This window comes from Pongo pygmaeus, chromosome 18 (assembly GCF_028885625.2).
Source record: "Pongo pygmaeus isolate AG05252 chromosome 18, NHGRI_mPonPyg2-v2.0_pri, whole genome shotgun sequence".
NCBI classification, from domain to species: domain Eukaryota; kingdom Metazoa; phylum Chordata; class Mammalia; order Primates; family Hominidae; genus Pongo; species Pongo pygmaeus.
This window is the reverse complement of record NC_072391.2, coordinates 18,313,699-18,333,769: the sequence shown is the minus strand read 5'-3', so window position 1 is coordinate 18,333,769 and position 20,071 is coordinate 18,313,699. Positions and strand designations below refer to the sequence as shown.

At 46.7% G+C, this 20,071-nt stretch overlaps 1 protein-coding gene across 1 annotated transcript in view; it reads left to right on the top strand.

The window, feature by feature from the left end:
• Positions 1–18,867, top strand: part of BMERB1 (bMERB domain containing 1) — a 154,372-nt gene extending 135,505 nt beyond the window's left edge. The window contains exons 4-6 of the mRNA XM_054452588.2: positions 11,875–11,989; positions 13,813–13,895; positions 17,310–18,867. Of these exons, the coding sequence (XP_054308563.1) occupies positions 11,875–11,989; positions 13,813–13,895; positions 17,310–17,422 (311 nt within the window). The 3' untranslated portion in view covers positions 17,423–18,867. The remainder of the gene's footprint in view (positions 1–11,874; positions 11,990–13,812; positions 13,896–17,309) is intronic.
• The last annotated feature ends 1,204 nt before the right edge of the window (positions 18,868–20,071 follow it).

The following is a 20,071-nucleotide window of genomic DNA, read 5'->3' as shown; positions in this document are numbered from 1 at the left end:
ACTTTTAAATGACCAAATCTCTTGAGAACTCACTATCACAAAGACAATACCAAGGAGGATGGTGCTAAACCATCATGAGAAACCTCCATCATGATCCAATCACTGCTTATCAGGCCACGCCTCCAACACTGGGGATTACATTTCAATATGAGATTTGGGTGGGGACACACATCCAAACTATATCAGAGTGGATGCTGCTGATTGGTTGGGGATGCAATCATAGGTGTGTGAAAAATGGTTCTCAGGGGTGCTAAGTCCACTTCTGGGTGGCAGGTCCACGTGGATCATCATTCATCAGAAATACAAAACCTAAAAAGATATCTCAAAAGGCTGATCTTAGGTTCTGCAATAGTGATGTTATCTGCAGGAGTAATTGGGGAAGTTGCGAATCTTGTGACCTCTGGAGTAATGACTGTAGTCATTTATGTCTCTGCCTTAGCAGAATTCAACCTCTTCCCATCCTTCTAACATGGGGACCTTTTATTAGCTTTACAAAGGCAGTTTAGTTCGTGGGAAAGGTTATAATCATTTAAACTATAAACTAAATGTCTCCCAAAGCTAGCGTGGCCTAAACCTGGGAATGATTAAGGGCAGTTTGGAGGTTAAAGGCAAGATGAGGGTTGGTTAGATCAGATCCCTTTCACTGTCCTAATTTTCTCACTGTTATCATTTTTGCAAAGGTGTTTTCAAATAGGCCAGATAAGCACCCACCATTACCCTTGACCTGAATGTTTTTGCCATGCTGTCAATTCAATAACTATGTCCCAAGAGGCTGTTCTGCAGCAAGCCCTGAACCTAGGAGCCGGGCTTGCAGTGATGAACAGAGAACGGTTCTCCACTCTCAAGGAGCCCCCAAGTTAGCAGAAAGAGACTGGGCCCAGCACACAATGGGTGCCCATAAGTGGCAGTTATGACTGAGCTACAAGTGCAGCATGATGAGCCTTAGAGTAGCATTTCCCAACCTTCAACTATTGACATTTGGGGTTGACAAATGTCAATATCTTCCTTTGGGGTTGATCATTTTTTGTTGGGGGTACAGGGCTCTGTGTTGTGTCTTGTGGGATGTTGAGTTTCATCCCTGGCCTCTACCCACTGTAGGCCATTAGCACAACCTACCTCCCCGCTACCTTGCAATAGTGATGTTACCAGAAAGGGATCCTGATCCAGACCCCAAAGTTCTTGGACCAAGAGCAAGAAAGAATTTAGGGCAAGTCCATAAAGTGAAAGCAAGTTTATTAAGAAAGCAAAGGAAGAATGGCTACTCAGTAGGCAGAGTAGCAGCTTGGGCTCCTCGATTGATTGTACTTATAGCTATTTCTTGATTATATGCTAAACAAGGGGTAGATTATTCAAGAGTTTTCTGGGAAAGGGGTGGGCAATTCCCACAACTGAGGGTTCCTCCCCTTTTTAGACCATATAGGGTAACTTCCTGATGTTGCCATGACATTTGTAAACTGTCATGGCACTGATGGGCGTGCCTCTTAGCATGCTAATACATTATAATTAGCATATAATGAGTAGTGAGGACGACCAGAAGTCACTTTCATCGCCATCTTGGCTTTGGCGGGTTTTGGCAGGCTTCTTTACTGATGCTGTTTTATCAGGAAGGTCTTTGTGACCTGTATCCTGTGCCGACCTCCCATCTCATCTTGTGACTTAGAATGCCTAACCTCCTGGGCATGCAGCCCCAGTAGGTCTCAGCCTTATTTTACGCAGCCCCTATTCCAGATGGAGTCGCTGTAGTTCAAACCCTTCTGACAGTGACAATGAAAAATGTCTACAGATGTACAGATGTTGTTGAATGTACCCCAAGTGAGGTCAGGGGGGCATGGAACATTGCCCTGTGAAAGGAAAATAAAGTCCCAGGACCCCAAATTCACTATACCAAAAGGAAAAGTTAAGCTTGGGAACTATGAGTCATACAAAAACCTACCTTTTTTTTTTTTTTTTTTTTTTTTGAGACGGAATCTCGCTCTGTCCCCCAGGCTGGAGTGCAGTGGCGCGATCTCTGCTCACAGCAAGCTCCATCTCCCGGGTTCATGCCAGTCTCCTGCCTCAGCCTCCTGAGTAGCTGGGAGCCTGTAGCCGTCTGCCACCATGCCCGGCTAATTTTTTGTATTTTTAGTAGAGACGGGGTTTCACCGTGTTAGCCAGGATGGTCTCGATCTCCTGACCTCATGATCCACCCACCTCAGCCTCCCAAAGTGCTAGGATTACAGGTGTGAGCCACTGTGCCCAGCCAAAACTGCCTTTCTTTTTTTCCTAAACAGATAGCTGCAAGATAGAAGGCCACCTATCTTCCCAGGGGCCTCCCTCACCCGTCAATGTAAATTAACAGCTTATCCTCACAGGTAGGGGACAAAGACAAGACTATAAATCATCATCCCTCTGCCCACCCGGAGACAAATGCACATTTGACTTCCTCCTCTACTCCCGTTTCCTTTATCCTGTGTAAAATGCAGATTCACTGAGGGTCAGAGAATGCAATCCTCCCCTTCCTGCCCTCTCTGTCCCCTTTAAATATTGAAGTCCTTAAGATCCTCTGCAGGAAAAAGCACAGGCCAGGGATCCTACTGCTGCCTGTGTCTCTTTTTCCCAGGCGCCTCCTCGACTTTGGCAAAATAAACCTCCAGATTGATTGAGACCTTCTCAGACACCTTGCAGCTTACAGCCCCCACATAAGAACTACTACTTTAGTAATTAGGGTGCAGCAATCCGGGTTTGAATTCAGCCTTAGCAGGCAGGTGAACTTCGTGACAGTTCATGACTTAATTTCTCTGAGCCTTGAATTCCTTGTTGGGAAAATGAGGCCAATAATACTACCCCGCATGGTTGTTGTGAATATCCCATAAATAACAAAGGCAAGGGGTAGGGGTCTTCGACACAGTCTTGTTGTAAGGGTAGAGTGCACAATGACAGTAGAACTGAATCCTCTAGCTTTCGTGAGTATTTACTAGGTGCCCAGCACTGTGCAGGTCCTAAAGATAAATGAGTGAAGAGACTCTCCTAATTGAAAGACAGTGACAGCTAGTGGGTATGGAGTTTCTTTTGGGGGTGATTAAAATGTTCTAAAATGGATTGTGGTGATGGTTGCACAACTCTGCAAATACACTTGGAACAGATGAACTGCATGGTATGTGAATCATATTGCAATAAAGCTGTTACCAAAAAAAAGTTAAATGTCAAACATAAAACAACAAAGGAATGAGGGAAAACTACCAAAGTCTATTCACCACCCACTAGAAACCCCAATGCAATTGATCTGGCATTGTTGGCTTTGGACTCTGGCATTGTAATAGAACTCAACTAGTGATATGGTTTGGTTGTGTTCCCACCCAAATCTCATCTTGAATTGTAGCTCCTATAATCCCCATGTGTTGTGGGAGGGACCTGGTGGGAGATGACTGAATCATGGGGGACAGTTTCCCCCATATTGTTCTCATGGTAGTGAATAAATCTCATGAGAGCTGATGGTTTTATAAGGGGTTTCCCCTTTCGCTTGGTTCTCATTTTCTGTGCTGCCTGCTGCCAAGTAAGATGTGCCTTTTGCCTTCTGCCATGATTGTGAGGCCTCCCCAGCCACGTGGAACTGTGAGTCCATTAAACCTCTTTTTCTTTATAAATTAACCAGTTTCGGGTATGTTTTTATCAGCAACGTGAAAATGGACTAATACAACTAGGGTCTGCTCACCTGGCACAGTAAGACCAGCTATCTCCCCAGAGGTTTTGCAGCGGTAAAAAGGAAGAAGTTTATTTGCAAGGCTCCAAGCAAGGAGGACTGGGCAGCTAATGCTCCAAGCCTGACCTCCTCAATTGGCTTATAGGTAATGTACTGTCCAACAGGTTCACCTTGTCCTCTGCCTAGACAAAGCTGATTTATCAAGACTGGGGAATTACAATAGAGAAAGAGTAATTCATGCAGAGCCAGCTGTGAGGGAGACTGGAGTTTTGTTACTCAAATCAGTGTCCCCGAGCATTCCAGGATCAGAGTTTTTAAAGATGATTTGGTGGATGGGGGGTGGGGGGGGGGCAGTGAGTATGGAGTGCTGATTGGTTGGGTTGGAGATGAAATCACAGGGAGCCAAAGCTGTCCTCTTGCACTGAGTCAGTTCCTGGGTTGGGGCCACAAGATCAGATGAGCCACTTTATCAGTCTGGGTGGTGCCCACTGACCCATCAAGTGCAGGGTCTGCAAAATATCTCAAGCACTGATCTTGGGTTTTACAATAGTGATGTTATCCTCAAGAGTAATTTGGGGAGGGTCAGCATCTTGTAGCCTCCAGCTGCGTGATTCCTAAACCATAATTCCTAATCTTGTGGTTAATTTGTTAAGTCCATTTTCACACTGCTGTCAAGAACTGCCCGAGACTGGGTATAAAGGAAAGAGGTTTCATTGACTCACAGTTCGGCATAGCTGGGGAAGCCTCAGGAAACTTACAATCATGGTGGAAGGTGAAGGAGAAGCAAGGCACTTTCTTCACAAGGTGACAGGAAGGAGAATGAACGCAGGAGGAACTGCCCAACCCTTATAAAACCATCAGATCTCATGGGAACTCACTCGCTATCACGAGAACAGCATGGGGAAACTGCCCACGTGATTCAGTCACCTCCACCTGCTCTCTCCTTTGACATGTGGGGATGATGGGGATTATAATTCAAGATGAGTTTTGAGTGGGGACACAAAGCCTAACCATATCACCTACAAATGCAGTCTAATTCCCAGGCAAGAAGGGAGTTTGTTTTGGGAAAAGGCTGTTATCATCTTTGTTTTAAATGATAAACTAAGTTCCTCCCAAAGTTAGTTCAGCCTATGCTCAGTAATGAACAAGGACAGCTTGGAGGTTAGAAGCAAGATGGAGTTGATTAGGTTGGATCTCTTTCACTGTCTCTGTTATAATTTTGCAATGGCGATTTCAGTGCGGGTTTTTAAAGGCAGGGGTAAATTTCAGTCAAGCAGAAGTTACAGGCAAAATTGTAAATCAATACAATGAGATTACATATTGGTTTTGGCCTAAAAGGGCTGCATATGTTGAAGCTGGGGCTCACAGGTCATAGGTAGATTGAAAGATTTTCTAATTTGCAATTGGTTAAGGAAGAGAAGCTTTGTTTAAAAATCGGGGGTCAAGGCCAGGTGCAGTGGCTCACGCCTATAATCCCAGCACCTTGGGAGGCCAAAGTGGGCAGATTGCTTGAGGCCAAGAGTTTGAGACCAGCCTGGCCAACATGGTGAGACCCCTGTCTCTACTAAAATTACAAAAATTAGCCAGGCGTGGTGGCACCTGCCTGTACTTCCAGCTACTCGGGAGACTGAGGCAGAAGAATTGCTTGAACTCAGGAGAGGGGGGTTGCAGTGAGCCAAGATTGTGCCACTGCACTCCAGCCTGGGCAACAAAGCAAGACTCTGCCTCAAATAAATAAATAAATAAATAAATAAATAATAAAAATAATAAAAATCGAGGGTCAGCAGAAAAGAATGTCAGCCCTGGCCCATGGGTGTGACTCCCTCCAGGCCTCTCTGGAAGACACTAGGACAAGGAAAGATGGTCAGAATTCAGTCCTTAGTCTTCCCTTATCTGACGTCTATATGCCAGTGGATCCATTTGGTAGGGTCCTGGGTTTCTGAAAAACAATCAGACATATATGCTAAGATGTTTATCTTCAGTTTCTATAGAAAACAAAACATCTCCAGATTCTAACTTCCTTGGCTGTTGTTTTAGGCTACTATTACCTTCTTACTAATAAGTTGCTTATTGACTTTTCGAGGCTAGCTAGGTGCCTAGAATTTCCTTTGAGGGGACTCAAGATTTTCCTTTATTTCCATGCTTGGGGTGGGGGGGCTCCCACAGACCCCAAAAGGGAGTCCCTGTGTTACTGGGTGGAGGGTGTCCAGGTTCTTGGTGTTTTGCACAAAGAATTGGACAAAATGCACACACACACAAAATAAGCGAGGAAAGAATGAAGCAACAAAAGCAGAAATTTATTGAAAATGAAAGTACACTCCACAGGGCGGGAATGTGCCCGAGCATAGGGCTCAAGAGCCCCAGTACAGAATTTTCTGAGGTTTAAATACCCTCTAGAGGTTTCCCATTGGCTACTTAGTGTACACCCTATGTAAATGAAGTAGTGGCCCACAATTAGTCTGATTGCTTGCAGAAAGCTTTTGCGGTTGCTTTCTGCAACCAATCAGATATACTTTCAATTTCTCATCTGCCACACAGAAAAGGAGGAGGGTTTGCAAACGGAGTAGCCTCCAGTCCTTTTGTTACTTAGGTGTGGAAAGTTGGGGTTTTTCTTTTGATTTAGTTCTAGGAAGTTGGCCCTAGGTTCCTTGCCTCCAGACCATATTCTCCTGCCTCACTTGATCCATCTCAGAATTAGTAATTTTTTTTTTTTTTTTTTTTTTGAGACGGAGTCTTGCTCTGTCACCCAGGCTGGAGTGCAGTGGCGAGATCTCGGTTCACTGCAACCTCCGCCTCCTGGGTTCAAGTGAAGTGATTCTCCTGCCTCAGCCTCCTGAGTAGCTGGGATTATAAGTGTGCACCACCACCAAGCCCAGCTAATTTTTGCATTTTTAGTAGAGACAGTGTTTCACCATGTTGACCATGCTGGTCTTGAACTCCTGATCTCAGGTGATCCACCTGACTCAGCCTCCCAAAGTGCTGGGATTACAGGCGTGAGCCACCATGCCCAGCTAAGCATTGGTAATTTTTTTTTTTTTTTTTTTTTGAGACAGAGTCTCGCTCTGCCGCCCAGGCTGGAGTGCAGTGGTGCAATCTTAGCTCACTGCACCCTCCGCCTCCCAGGTTCACGCCATTCTCCTGCCTCAGCCTCCTGAGTAGCTGGGACTACAGGTGCCCGCCACCATGCCCAGCAAATTTTGTTTTTGTATTTTTAGTACAGACTGGGTTTCACTGTGTTAGCCAGGATGGTCTCAACCTCCTGATCTCGTGATCTGCCCGCCTCGGCCTACCAAAGTGCTAGAACTACAGGCGTGAGCCACCGCACCTGGCCCAGCATTGGCAATTTTTAAAGCTTCGCACATGATTGTGATGAGCAGTGAGGGTTAGGAACCACCAGGCCTGTTCCACTCTCTCATTTCACAGTCCTCCAAGGATTAGTCTGGCTGAAAGGTACAGAAACCCATCCAAGCTTATGTAAGCACAAAACAAACAATTACTGGAAGGACACTGGAGTCCCCTGAAGCCCTAGGATATTACATTCATTTCCCAGAGCTGCCTAACAAATTAGTGCAAACTGGATGGCTTAAGCAACAGAAATGTATTCTCTCTCGGTTCTGGATGTATTCTCTTTCGGTTCTGGAGGCCAGACATCCAAAGTCGAGGTGCCAACAGGGCCTTGTTCCCTGCTAAGGCTCTAGGGGAGACTCTTTTGCCTGTTCTTAGCTTCTGGTAGTGTTAGTGAAATAGTGTTGTTGACTGGGATAAATACCCAAGGTTCGTTGCCTCTCTCCAAGCAGATTAAGGACACAGACACTGACATACAGAGGAGTGAGTTTAGGAGTGGAGGTTTAATAGGCAAAAGAAAGAGAAAGGAGAACAGCTCTCTCTGTCTCTCTCAAGAAGTCCCTGAATGGGAATTCCGGCCTGTGGCAGAGTGCACCAAATTTTACAGACAAGCTTGAGGTGGTGTCTGATTTACATAGGGCCCACAGATTGGTTGGAGCAGGTGTGACGTTTACATAGCACGTGGGGAAGCCTGGCCACTCCACCCTAATCAACTAATCTTATTATGCAAGTGGACTTTACACTTGGGTGGTGCCATGTTGTCTTCTCCTTACTGTACATATGGCTGGCAAAGAGAAGGGAGCGTGGAGCCACCATTTTGAACATACCTAGACCAGGTAGCCTTTTCCTATGGGCACAGCTGCCAGCATTCACCTGTGTAAGCTTCCAGCTCCCTTGACTATGTCTACAGCTCGATTTTACCGGCTGCTCCTTGTTAGAAAAGAAAATGATTTGGGGGCTGCTTTTCATTAAAAGGAAAACGTTAGCAAGGACTTCCTTACCCTATCTGCCTAAATAATTTCTTCTTAACTCCTGTATCATTAGCAGTAGCAAATCCATACGAGTCTGAAGCAACTTGGTTTTTGCCTCCTCAGAGGAAATAATTCCACCAGTGGGCATAAGGCAGAGTGAGAGACCGAGGCAAGTTTTAGAGAAGGGCAAAAGTTTATTACAAGTTTTAGAGCAGGAATGAAAGGCAGTAAAGTACACTTGGAAGATGGCCAAGTGGGTGACTTGAGAGATCCAAGTGCACCACTTGACCTTTGATTTGGCGTTTTATATGTTGGCATGTTCCAGGGTTTTATGTCTCTCCTCCCTTCCTTTTTCCTCAGGGCAGGTTGTGCTCATGCACAGTGGCCTGCCAGCGCTTGGGAGAGGCCGCAAACACAGTGTATTTACAGAAGTCATGCGCCTGATCATTTGAGATGTTTTTCCCTCACCAGTTGAGTGTTCCTAGAGGAACGTCATATAACAGTTAGACTCCGCCATTTTGCCTCTTAATGTGCATGCTTGAGCCCAGTTGCCCAACTCCTGAGATCTCATTGGGAAGCCGCTGATCACTTCAGGTGTTTTCTATCTGTTGGGAGATGGCCTTTCCCTGGCACCAGCTGCGACCAGTTATTATTTTAGAGAGACAATTTTAACAACTGCCTGACATCACCTGATGGTTGCCTGGCCGTCCTTGGGGGGAAATCCCCTCTCCTTTCTTGCTCTTGGCTTCCTGGCTACCTACTTTAACAGTAGCACACACAATCCTTGGCATTGCTTGCCTTGTAGTTGCACCACTTCAGTCTCTGCCTCCATCTTCACATGACCCTGTGTGTGTCTGTGTGTCTTCTCCTCTTCTCTTTTTTTTTTTTCTAAAAGACAGGGTCTGGCTGTGTTGCCCGGGCTGGTCTAGAACTCCCAGGCTTAAGTGATCCTCCTGCTTCAGCCTCCCAAGTAGCTGGGATTACAGGTGCAGGCCACCATGCTTGGGTCTCTTTCCTCTTCTTATAAGGACACAAGTCACTGGGTTTAGGGTCCATGCTAATAAGTATGACCTCATTTTAGCTTAACTATTATAATTACATGTGCAAAGCAACTTCCAAATTACTTTGGAAATAGAGTATTTCCAAATAGAAGAGATATAAACTGGGGAAAACTATTTCCAAATAGGGCACACATGAACTTTGGGGGTGCCTTAGTCTCTGTGGCTTGCTCTAGACCGGGGGCTTGTAAACAACTTTTATTACAGTTCTGGAGGCTGGGAGGTGCAAGATCAAGGTGTTGGCAGATGCAGTGCCTGGTGAGGGCCTGTTCCTTATAGATGGTAACTTCTCACTGTGTCCTTGTGTGGTGGAAGGGGCAAACAAGCTCCCTCGGGCATCTTTTATAAGGGCACTAATTCCATTCATGAGGGTTCTACCCTCATAATCTACTCGCTTACCAAAGGCCTCATTTCTTAATACCATGACCATGGAAGTTAGGATTTCAGTGAGTGGCACCTGTAGGCAAGTGGAAGATGATGGGAAAGGTATGTAGCACACATGCACGTGAGCAGCATTGGCCAATGACTTGGACACTTGGGCTAGTCATAGGTCTGTGAGCTGACGCAGGCCACTTGTGTGAGTAGGTGGTTTCTCCTGGGAGTTGCTGCAGCTGAGGCTGGGGAATGCCTCTATTGGCGAGTGACATAAGACGTGGATGAATGGCTTGGAGACAGAGGTTTGCAGATACTGGGGGCCCAGCCAGTTGTTCGCTGATTCTGGCTAAGATCTAGAGAGCAGTGGAGGGCACTTGGGAATGTCAGAGTGCTGTCAATGGTTATTTGGAGAGTAAAGTCACACCACGAGCTCCTGAGTGAGCAGGGTCCTGGTGAGTCGATGGGTGTTGGTGCATGCTTGGAGAGGGCAGGGAGCGGCTCTGTGGTGTTGACGAGTGATTTGGGGAATCAGACCCGACCCACAAGACTTACTACGGCAGGAGCGATGACACCATCATCCAATGCACCAATGGCTGGGAATGGGGAGTGGCTGGCAAGCCCATTGCCCTTCTTCATGCAGTGGTGGACTCCTGGTTAATGAGAGAAACCAACTTTCTCTCCTATCCAAATATTATGTTCTCCTTACCCTTGGTTCTGCTTCCAGATCCAGAAGAAATGATCAACGTCAGTCGTGGGCAGGCAGACAAGCTGCCCCACATTTTTTATTCTGAAGGGATTTGAGCAGAAAGAGCCCAAGTGGGTTTAAAAATGTTTTTGCTTTCTAATTTTCTCAAACCTCATCTTCAGCCCTCTCTCTTTTTTTTTGTTTTTTCTCTTTGGCATCCTAGCACTTAGTGTTTTGGGACAGGGTTAATGTCATCAGCATGGATGATTTTCTTCTGGTAAATTGGTTTACCCTCACCAAAGGAAAAAAAAAAGAAACTAGTTCCCTCCCAGCACCCCTATCTGAGCCTCTTCTCACCTCCTGCCTTTGCGGAAGCCCCTGGCTTTGTCACGACCATTTACTGAAGGCTCTCAGCCAAGGCCGAGCACTCCACTAAGCCGTTTACTAACATTACTGCATTTCAAAATTGTATTTTATTTTATTTATACATCCAGGGTACATATGCAGGATGTGCAGGTTTATTACATAGGTAAACGTGGGCCATGGTGGCTTGCTGCACCTATCAGCCCAACACATAGGTATTAAGCCCAACATGCATTAGCTATTTTTCCTGATGCTCTCCCTCCCCACGCTCACCCCACCCCCAATTTTTTTTTTTTTTTTAAGAGTCAGGGTCTTTCTCTGTTACCCAGGCTGGAGGGCAATGGTGCAATCATAACTCACCGCAGCCTTGAACTCCTGGGCTCAAGAGATCCTCCCACCTCAGCCTCCCAAGTAGCTGAGACTACAGGAACACTCCATCACACGTGGCTAATTTACAAAGAAAATTTCTGTAGACATAGGAGGGTCTCACTATGTTGCCCAGGCTGGTCTTGAACTCCTGGCCTCAAGTGATCCTCCTGCCTTGGTCTCCCAAAGTGCTGGGATTACAGGTGGCAGACACTATGCCCAGCCCATTACTCCCATTGTAAGCCTCACTGTGTATTTTACAGATGAGAAAACTGAGGCTTGAAGAAGTCAAGTTGCTTCTCCAAGTTCATCCAGAGGGTGGAAGGGCAGAGTCAGGACTCCAATCAATCCTGGCTGCTCAGCTCAAGTGCTTTTTTTTTTTTTGAGACAGAGTCTCACTCTATCACCCAGGCTAGAGTGCAGTGGAGCGATCTCAGCTCACTGCAAGTTCCACCTCCTGGGTTCATGCCATTCTCCTGCCTCAGCCTCCCGAGTAGCTGGGACTACAGGCACCTGCCACCACACCCAGTGAATTTTTTGTATTTAGTAGAGATGGGGTTTCACCGTGTTAGCCAGGATGGTCTTGATCTCCTGACCTCATGATCCGCCCGCCTCGGCCTGCCAAAGTGCTGGGATTACAGGTGTGAGCCACTGCGCCCAGCCAGCTCAAATGCTTTTAGTGGTCACCCTCTTATCTGTCTCTCTGTAGTTTTTTTTTTTTTTTCTTTTTTGAAACGAAGTCCATTCTGTTGCCCAGGCTGGAGTGCAGTGGCGCAGTCTCAGCTCACTGCAACCTCCGCTTCCCAGGTTCAAGCAATTCTCCCGCCTCCCGAGGTGGTGGCTGACAGCCTCCTGAGTAGCTGGGATTACAGGCGTGTGCCACCAAGCCTGGCTAATTTTTGTATTTTTGGTAGAGATGGGGTTGTTTCACCATGTTGACCAGGCTGGTCTCAAACTCCTGACCTCAAGTGATCTGCCCACCTCAGCCTCCCAAAATGCTCATCTGTCTCCTTGTTGATGTCTTCTTTCCAGAAAAAGAAAAAACCAAACTGCAGAAGCAGAGAGAGGATGAGCTAATCCAGAAGATCCACAAACTGGTGCAGAAGAGAGACTTCCTGGTGGACGATGCGGAGGTCGAGCGGTTACGGTGAGTGCACTGCAGGTACCCACACACTGGGCTGCAGGACCGCAACCTTCTGCTTCCTTCCAGAACCCATCTTCTGCTCCTGGGACTCACAGCCTTGCCTAACAGGCATGGCCTTGACCCATAGTCTCTGGACACTGAATCCCAAGGAACCCCAGCCTTCTGGCTTGAGAACTCATTTCGTATATAAGAGAATTTCCAATCTGTGCCTCTTGAAGGAACGTTGTTCCAGGAAGTGACCAGGGAGGAGTCACATCCCATAATACGTGGCAGAGCTTCCTTCACATCCTGCCACTCCTCAAGGCAATGTCTTGAAACTTCTGCTGTCAGTTTCTACCAAAACTCTGCCACCTGAACTGACTTGCTCCCAACCTCTGCCCTCCCAACCTGCCAGCTTTGTTCTCCCCTTTCCCTTCCCCTGAGTGGCGCCAATGCCCTTTTCTAAGTATCAGGGTCTTCTCTTTGCATCTGCTGCCTTGACCTGGATAACCACAGCCCTGGAGCTGCAGTGTAAAAATATGTTGTAAATGTTGAAAATGTGGAAAGCTGTACATGTTGGTTCTTGATTTTTGTTTTCTTACACCAGAGCAAAGCTTTTAGGGCCTTTCACAAGGAAAGAGGCCCTTCCAACCCATAGGGCAACTTGCTCTTTATTGTCTGTGTCCTCAGAGACCTTTCTTCAAGGGTCCTGGGACTAGCAATTCCACTGCCCTTCTTCATGCTGCAATGGACTTCTAGTTAATGAGAGAAACCAACTTTCCCTCCTATCCAAATATTATATTCTATGGCCGGGTACAGTGGCTGACACGCCTGTAATCCCAGCACTTCTGGGAGGCCAAGGTGGGTGGATCACCTGAGGTCAGGAGTTCAAGACCACCCTGGACAACATGGTGAAACCCCGTCTCTACTAAAAATACAAAAATTAGCCGGGCGTGGTGGTGCATGCCTGTAATCCCAGCTACTTGGGAGGCTGAGGCAGGAGAACCATTTGAACCTGGGAGGCAGAGGTTGCAGTGAGCCAAGATTGCACCAATGCACTCTAGCCTGGGTGACAGAGTGAGATTCCATCTCAAAAACAAAACAAAACAAGAAAACACAAAAAACTACAACAAATATTATATTCTTCTTACCTCCGGTTCTGCTTCCAGATCTAGAAGAAATTATCAATGCCAGTCCTGGGCAGACAGACAAGCTGCCCCAACATAGTGAGACCCCCCTATCTCTACAATTCTTTTTCAATTAACTGGGAGTGTTGGAGTGCTCCTGTAGTCTCAGCTACTTGGGAGGCTGAGGTGGGAGGATCTCTTGAGCCCAGGAGTTCAAGGCTTCTGGGAGTTATGATTGCACCATTGCACTCCAGCCTGGGTGGCAAGGAAAGATCCTGTCTCTTCAAGGCAGTTCAGCAAGTCTGCACCCACCTACTTTATCTTGGTGATCCTTGGAAGAGCTGGAGTGACTTGCTCTCTGAGACCTGCCTCATACTTTGTGGGAGCACAGGTGAATAGGATGGCTTCAAAATACAAGGTCAGGAGAGGTGCTGCCTCACTCACTGACCCCCCAGCAGGGTCCTGTAATGTCCCTGCCTCTGCCCTGGGGTCACTTACCTACCTCTGGGTAAGCATTTACCCCATCATTGATATGTGTCTCTGGTTCAGAGCAGGTTCATCAGATACAACATATATATACTGTGCACGCATAACACACAACAACATATATGCACCATCCACAAAGCCTGTTACTTAACCTATTGGTTTATTTCATTGGTTCCTTGATGCTTTCCTTGCTTGCTATATATCTTCTTTTCTTTTACCCATCTACTTTCACAGGGAGCAAGAAGAAGACAAGGAAATGGCTGATTTCCTGAGAATCAAGTTAAAACCTCTAGACAAAGTAACCAAATCTCCAGCCAGTGAGTATATACATTATTCATTCCCCTCCCCCACAAGAGAGAAAATATATTTCAGGCCAGGTGCACAGTGGATAACGCCTGTAATCCCAGCACTATGAGAAGCTGAGGTGGGTGGATCACCTGAGGTCAGGAGTTCAAGACCAGCCTGGTCAACATGGTGAAACCCCATATCTACCAAAAATACAAAAATTAGCTGGGCACGGTGGAACACACCTGGAATCCCAGCTACTTGAGAGGCTGAGGCAGGAGAATTGCTTGAACCCGGGAGGTGGGGGTTGCAGTGAGCTGAGATTGGGCCACTGCACTCCAGCCTGGGTGACAGGGTAAGACTCTGTCTCAAAAAAAAAGGCCATTTCAGAGAAGTCTGGGAGCCATAAGAGGCACAACAAAATGCTTTCTAGAGATCAGATCTAGAGATCAGATTTCAGCATGGGATGACAGCTGGCAGGACCAGCCTCATGGGCCTGCAGGCAGTTGCCTGAGGCCTCATGCCTAGAAAGGTGCCATGCTTGGTTTAATGTTCTCCTGTTGCTGTCTAGAAATTGTTAATACGTTTGGAACATGGGGCCCTACATTTTCATATTGCATTGAACTCTGCAAACTATGTACCTGGTCCTGGTAGTTGTTCCTCCCTAATTGCAAAGTTTGGTGCATTTCATAGAAGGAATTGGGTAGCCACTGAGGCTCAGGGAGCTCTGGCCTCTGTTAGGTCTGGAATCTCTGGAGAAGCCAGAAGCATATGTCTCAGAATATTAACCTCATGAGATCCTCAGAGCAAAGAGGGTTTTGTATGAAATAAGTTTGAGAAATGCTGTTTGCTTGACCCTGTATTTGGAGAGTCCCAATGTCCATTAGGATATTAAAGTGATGATGGATCCTGCTGTCAAGAAACTGTCTTTTCTTTGTTGACCCAGCGTTTCTCAAATGTGTTTAACTGCTGTATTAGTGAGGCCTCTTTCAGTTATAAGAAATGGATGTCTGGCTGGGCACGGTGGCTCACGCCTGTAATCCCAGCACTTTGGGAGGCCAAGGCGGGTGGATCACAGGTCAGGAGATCGAGACCATCCTGGCTAACACAGTGAAGCCCCGTCTCTACCAAAAATACAAAAAATTAGCCGGGTATGGTGGCGGGCGCCTGTATTCCCAGCTACTCGGAAAACTGAGGCAGGAGAATGGTGTGAACCGGGGAGGCAGAGCTTGCAGTGAGCCGAGATCACGCCACTACAACTCCAGCCTGGGCGACAGAGCGAGACTCCATCTCAAAAAAAAAAAAAAAAAGAGAGAGAAATGGATGCCCAATTCAAACTGGTCTAAGCAAAAAAAGGAATTTGTTGGAGAAAGAGCAACAAGAACTAGAGCCTCAAGGACTGAACACTATTACCTCCCCTCCTTTTCTTCTTTTTCTCATCTCTGCCTCTCTTTGCATGTAAGCATCATTTTTTCCTACAATACAGGCCTTCTCCATGGGAACAGAACCCTAGAACCATAGCTTAGCAACTCTGAGGCAATACCACAGATTCTTTTCCCTGGTATCGAAATACGTAAGTCTCAGGGAAATATTCTGATCAGCCCTTCTTGGATTATGTTCCCACCTCTTAGATCCATTACCATCACCAAGAGGCTGGGGGTACTGGGATTGGCCAGGAATGTATAACATGCCCACTCCTGCAGCCACAGGGACATGAGCTGTTAGAGGAAGAGGGACTTGAAATCTTGCTGGGAAGACAAAAACCAAAAGCTGCCACTGTCTATAAAACTACAAACCCAGTTTTCATTAACATCCTGTGAAACATGGTTGGAGGGAGTAAGGAAAGAGAAGGGCAATGATCTCTTCTGCTGGCTCCTATAACCACAAGGCACGTGATCACTGCCAAAGGCCAGCATCCTCCTCAATGGACCCTTTCATGAAAGGCAAGGTAGAAAAACTCCACTTAGCAGCATAGAGGAGGAGCAAGGAAACTTGCCTTCTCTATTGGATTATGGGTGGAAAAAAGAAATGATTCTAGCAAGAAATCAAAACACCAAGTGTGCACCACATGCAAGGGGCCAACTTTACACTACTCATCTGGTACTGGAATTCCAAGTTGAAAGATAAAAACTATTGTAAAACCAGTGAAATCTCTGGGATCCTAGCAGATTTAGCAAATGCAAAACTGCTCAGTAGGGATTCTTCTGGATCCCATGGTATACAGTATTCTCACAGAAAAAAGCAATCCCCTTGAAAATGAGCCCTCAATAAAAATGAAAAACCCAGCCGGGCACAGTGGCTCATGCCTGTAATCCCAGCACTTTGGGAGGCCGAGGTGGGCAGATCACGAGGTCAGGAGCTTGAGACCAGCCTGACCAACATGGTGAAACCTTGTCTATACTGAAAGTACAAAAATTAGCCAGGCATGGTGGTGCACACCTGTAATCCCAGCTACTCAGGAGGCTGAGGCAGGAGAATCGCTTGAACCCAGGAGGCGGAGGTTGCAGTGAGCCGAGATCACACCACTGCACTCCAGCCTGGGTGACAGAGTGAGACTCCATCTCAAAAAAAGAAAAGAAAAGAAAAACCCATGAAGAACTGAATCACCATGAGGAGAATCAGTAGATGCACCAAAGAGAATGTCCTCCCAAGAACTAAAAATAATAGAACTATTTAAAAAGGAAAATAAACTAAGTACTTTTAAATTATCAAAGAGCTAAGAGAAGGAATAAAACCCAAAATGAAATAGTAAGATGCTATGAAAAAAGAATAAGTAGACATGCAAAAAAACTGGCCTTCTGAAATTTTTTTTTATCAATAAAGTAAAAACTCAATGGATTAAATACAGAGACACAGATGAAGGGAGAATTTATAAATTGGAAGACAGCCCTGAGAAAGTTACACAGAATCCAGCACAAAGAGAAAAAGAGATGAGAAACATGAAAGAGAAGTTATAAAACCGAGAGGATAGAGTGAGAAGGTCCAGCTTACATGTGATAGGCATTCTAGGAGATAAAACAGAGAATGGGAGGTGGAGGTATCTGAAAAGAATGTGTGAGCATTTTCAAAAATTGAAAAATATGAGCCCTCAGATTGAAATGACTTGAACAAAATTTCCCATTTATTTACCAAATACTTCTTGGATGTCAGGCCCTGTGCTAGGCTTGGCAGGTACAATGATGATAACAGCTGACAGGAGGAGGGCTGAAATTTAGGATTGGAAGCTGAGCATTGAGGACCATATAAAATGAGGACTATAAAATGAGGACCAGCTGAGGATCATATGAAATGTGCATCAGCTCTCCATACCACCTGAACAAGGCCTGGAACAAGACCTGGCCAGGGGTTGCAGTGGGGCTGGGCTGCAGATGGTCAGGGCTCTGCTCACCTCACCTTTCTCTCTCTGTTCCTTTCTCCCCCCTCCCTGTGCCCACATCTTGCTGCAGGCTCCCGGGCAGAGAAGAAAGCAGAGCCCCCACCTAGCAAGCCCACGGTGGCCAAGACGGGGCTGGCACTCATCAAGGATTGTTGTGGGGCCACCCAGTGCAACATCATGTAGCCCCCACGTGGGGTGCCCTGGGGCCATGGGGACCCCCCCACCCTCTTGTCTTTATAGCCCCCATTTCACCGGGGCCCAAGAGCTCTCCAAGGCAGAAGGGGTTGAAGGCAAGCCCGTGACTGTCGCCAGAGGCCATGGGCATGGCAGGCGGGCCCGGCCACCCTGTACAGAGTGTAGCAGTAGGGAGTCCCTCACCGTCGCATGGTCTTCCCCAGAGCATGCCAAACCCAGGAGTCTGTCTCACTGTTTATCCAACCACCAGGAAAGGTCCTCCCTCAAAAAAGCATATCTCCACTTCTCTCTAGCTGTATCTAACCCACTGTGTGAATGATCTGGGAGAGGGGCATGCTCCCCAGCTGTGTGTAATCGTGACTTCTCAACAATATAGCACCATGTCGGACACATTCCCCATCCACCCTCCTAGCTCTGCTCTCAGAGCTAGGCACATGGGCACAGGTCCCCTCCCCTGTCTGTCCTCTCCCAGCAACTGTGCCCTGGAGGGCTCCATATGGCCCCCATGTCTCTCGGGCACCACCCATATAGCATTCCCAGAGACCCAGAGGGCCCATCTGTAAAGATCGAGCTTGTGTGTGGTGTTGTGGTCACATCTCCCGCTTCCCCCCATCCTGTGTCTGGGCACAGTTCACATCAGGACAGCGTCCACTGTGCTCTCAGTCTGCCCCAGGTGTGTGCCTGGAGGGGGCCTGGACTGGCATGGATCCAGCGTGCAGAAGAGCCAGCAGGGAACCGGAAGCTCTGATGTCAAGGCCAGGGCAGTTGAGAATGGGACCCAGAGTAGATACTGACCTGGGCACTCCACCACTCTGGGACCACCACAGAGATGCCAGCAGGATGCCACTTTGCCAGCCCGACACATGGACATTTGTAAAGAACAGCAACAGGTGGGAGAGGCAGCGTGTGACCAGATTGTGTCCCGTCATTGGGTGGCGTATGTTAACTAGCTGCCAAACAACTTCAACCCATGTAATTCCATGTACATTTGCGACAGCCAGCCCGATACAGCCTGTGTGACTTCTCTGTATGTGTGTGTGTGTGTCGTGACTGGCCTAAGTAGTTAGCATAACTCAAGATCGCTGATGTGCAGTCACTCATCAGAGAAAATAAAAATGGAAACCACGTTCACGGCATTTTAAAAGTTTGTACTTTTTTTCTTGATTATGGAAGTAATCCATGTACACAGTAAATCATTTTAAAAGTACAAAAAGTATGAAGAAGTTTGTTTTAAAAAAAAAAAATTATTCCTCCAACTAGAGACCACTTTGACATTTCGACGTTTTAAAAAAGTCTTTTTTTGTGCATTTTTTTCATCGTTGACATTATATTGTGATATCATTTATAACCAGTTTTTTCCCACTTATTATACCACCACCATCTTCCACATCATTAAAAGCTCTTTGTAAACATTAAACACTCTTCATAAATCATACCAATGTCTGTTTAGTAATCCATCTTGTGGATGTACTGTAATTCACCTAATCATTTCCTCACTATTGGACGTGTAGACTGATTTTAGGTTTTCTTATAAATAGTGTCTTGGATTAACCAGGCATGATGGTGGGTGCCTGTAATCCCAGCTACTTGGGAGGCTAAGACAGGAGAATCGCTTGACCCCAGGAGGCAGAGGTTGCAGTGAGTCGAGATCGTGCCTGGGTGACAGAGCAAGACTCCATCTCAGAAAAGAAAAAAAAAAAAAAAAGTGTCTTGGGCCAGGCGCTGAGGCGGGAGGATTGCTTGAGTCCAGGAGTTTGAGATCAGCCTGGACAACATGGCAAAACCCTGTCTCTACTAAAAATACAAATAGCTGGGCATATGCGGTAGCGCGGGCCTGTGGTCCCAGCTACTTGGGAGGTCGGAGGATTGCTGGAGCCTGGGAGGTTCCAGCTGCAGTGAACCATGATCACACCGCTGTATTCCAGCCTGGGTGACAGAGCAAGATCGCACCCCCTGGAAAAAAAAATAGTGTCTTGATAAACATCTAGAGGGATGAGGTTTCATCTGAATTTTTTATTTTTTCCTTAAGATAAACTCCTAGAAGTAAAATTATTGGGCCATTCATAAGTAGCATCTTCAAAATATTTGTAAATTGGCTGGGTGTGGTGGCTCGCATCTGTAATCCCAGCACTTCGGGAGGCAGAGGCAGGCTGATCACTTGAGGCCAGGAGTTCACAACCAGCCTGGCCAATACAGAGAAACCCCATCTCTACCAAAAAATACAAAAATTAGCTGGGTGTGGTGACGTGTGCCTGTAATCTCAGCTACTCAAGAAGCTGAGGCAGGAGAATCTCTTGAACATGGGAGGCAAAGGTTACAGTGAACTGAGATTGTACCACCGCACTCCAGCCTGAGTGACACAGCGAGACTTCGTCTTGAAAAAAAAAAAAAAGTGTAGATCAAAAGGTCTTTGGTTGGACAGGCCCTCCCAGCAGGCTGCTAGACCCCAGTCCTCCCACTCTGCATGTTCACAGCTTTGGTCTGCACACCACTTCCCACCATTCTGATGCTGAAAAGGGTCCCTCGGGCTACTCAGTGCCACCACAATGGCCTCAGAGGACCCCGTATCCTCCTTCACCAACCTAGACCAATCATGAAGCCAGACTGTCTTCGTGTCCTGGGGATGCCATAATGAAT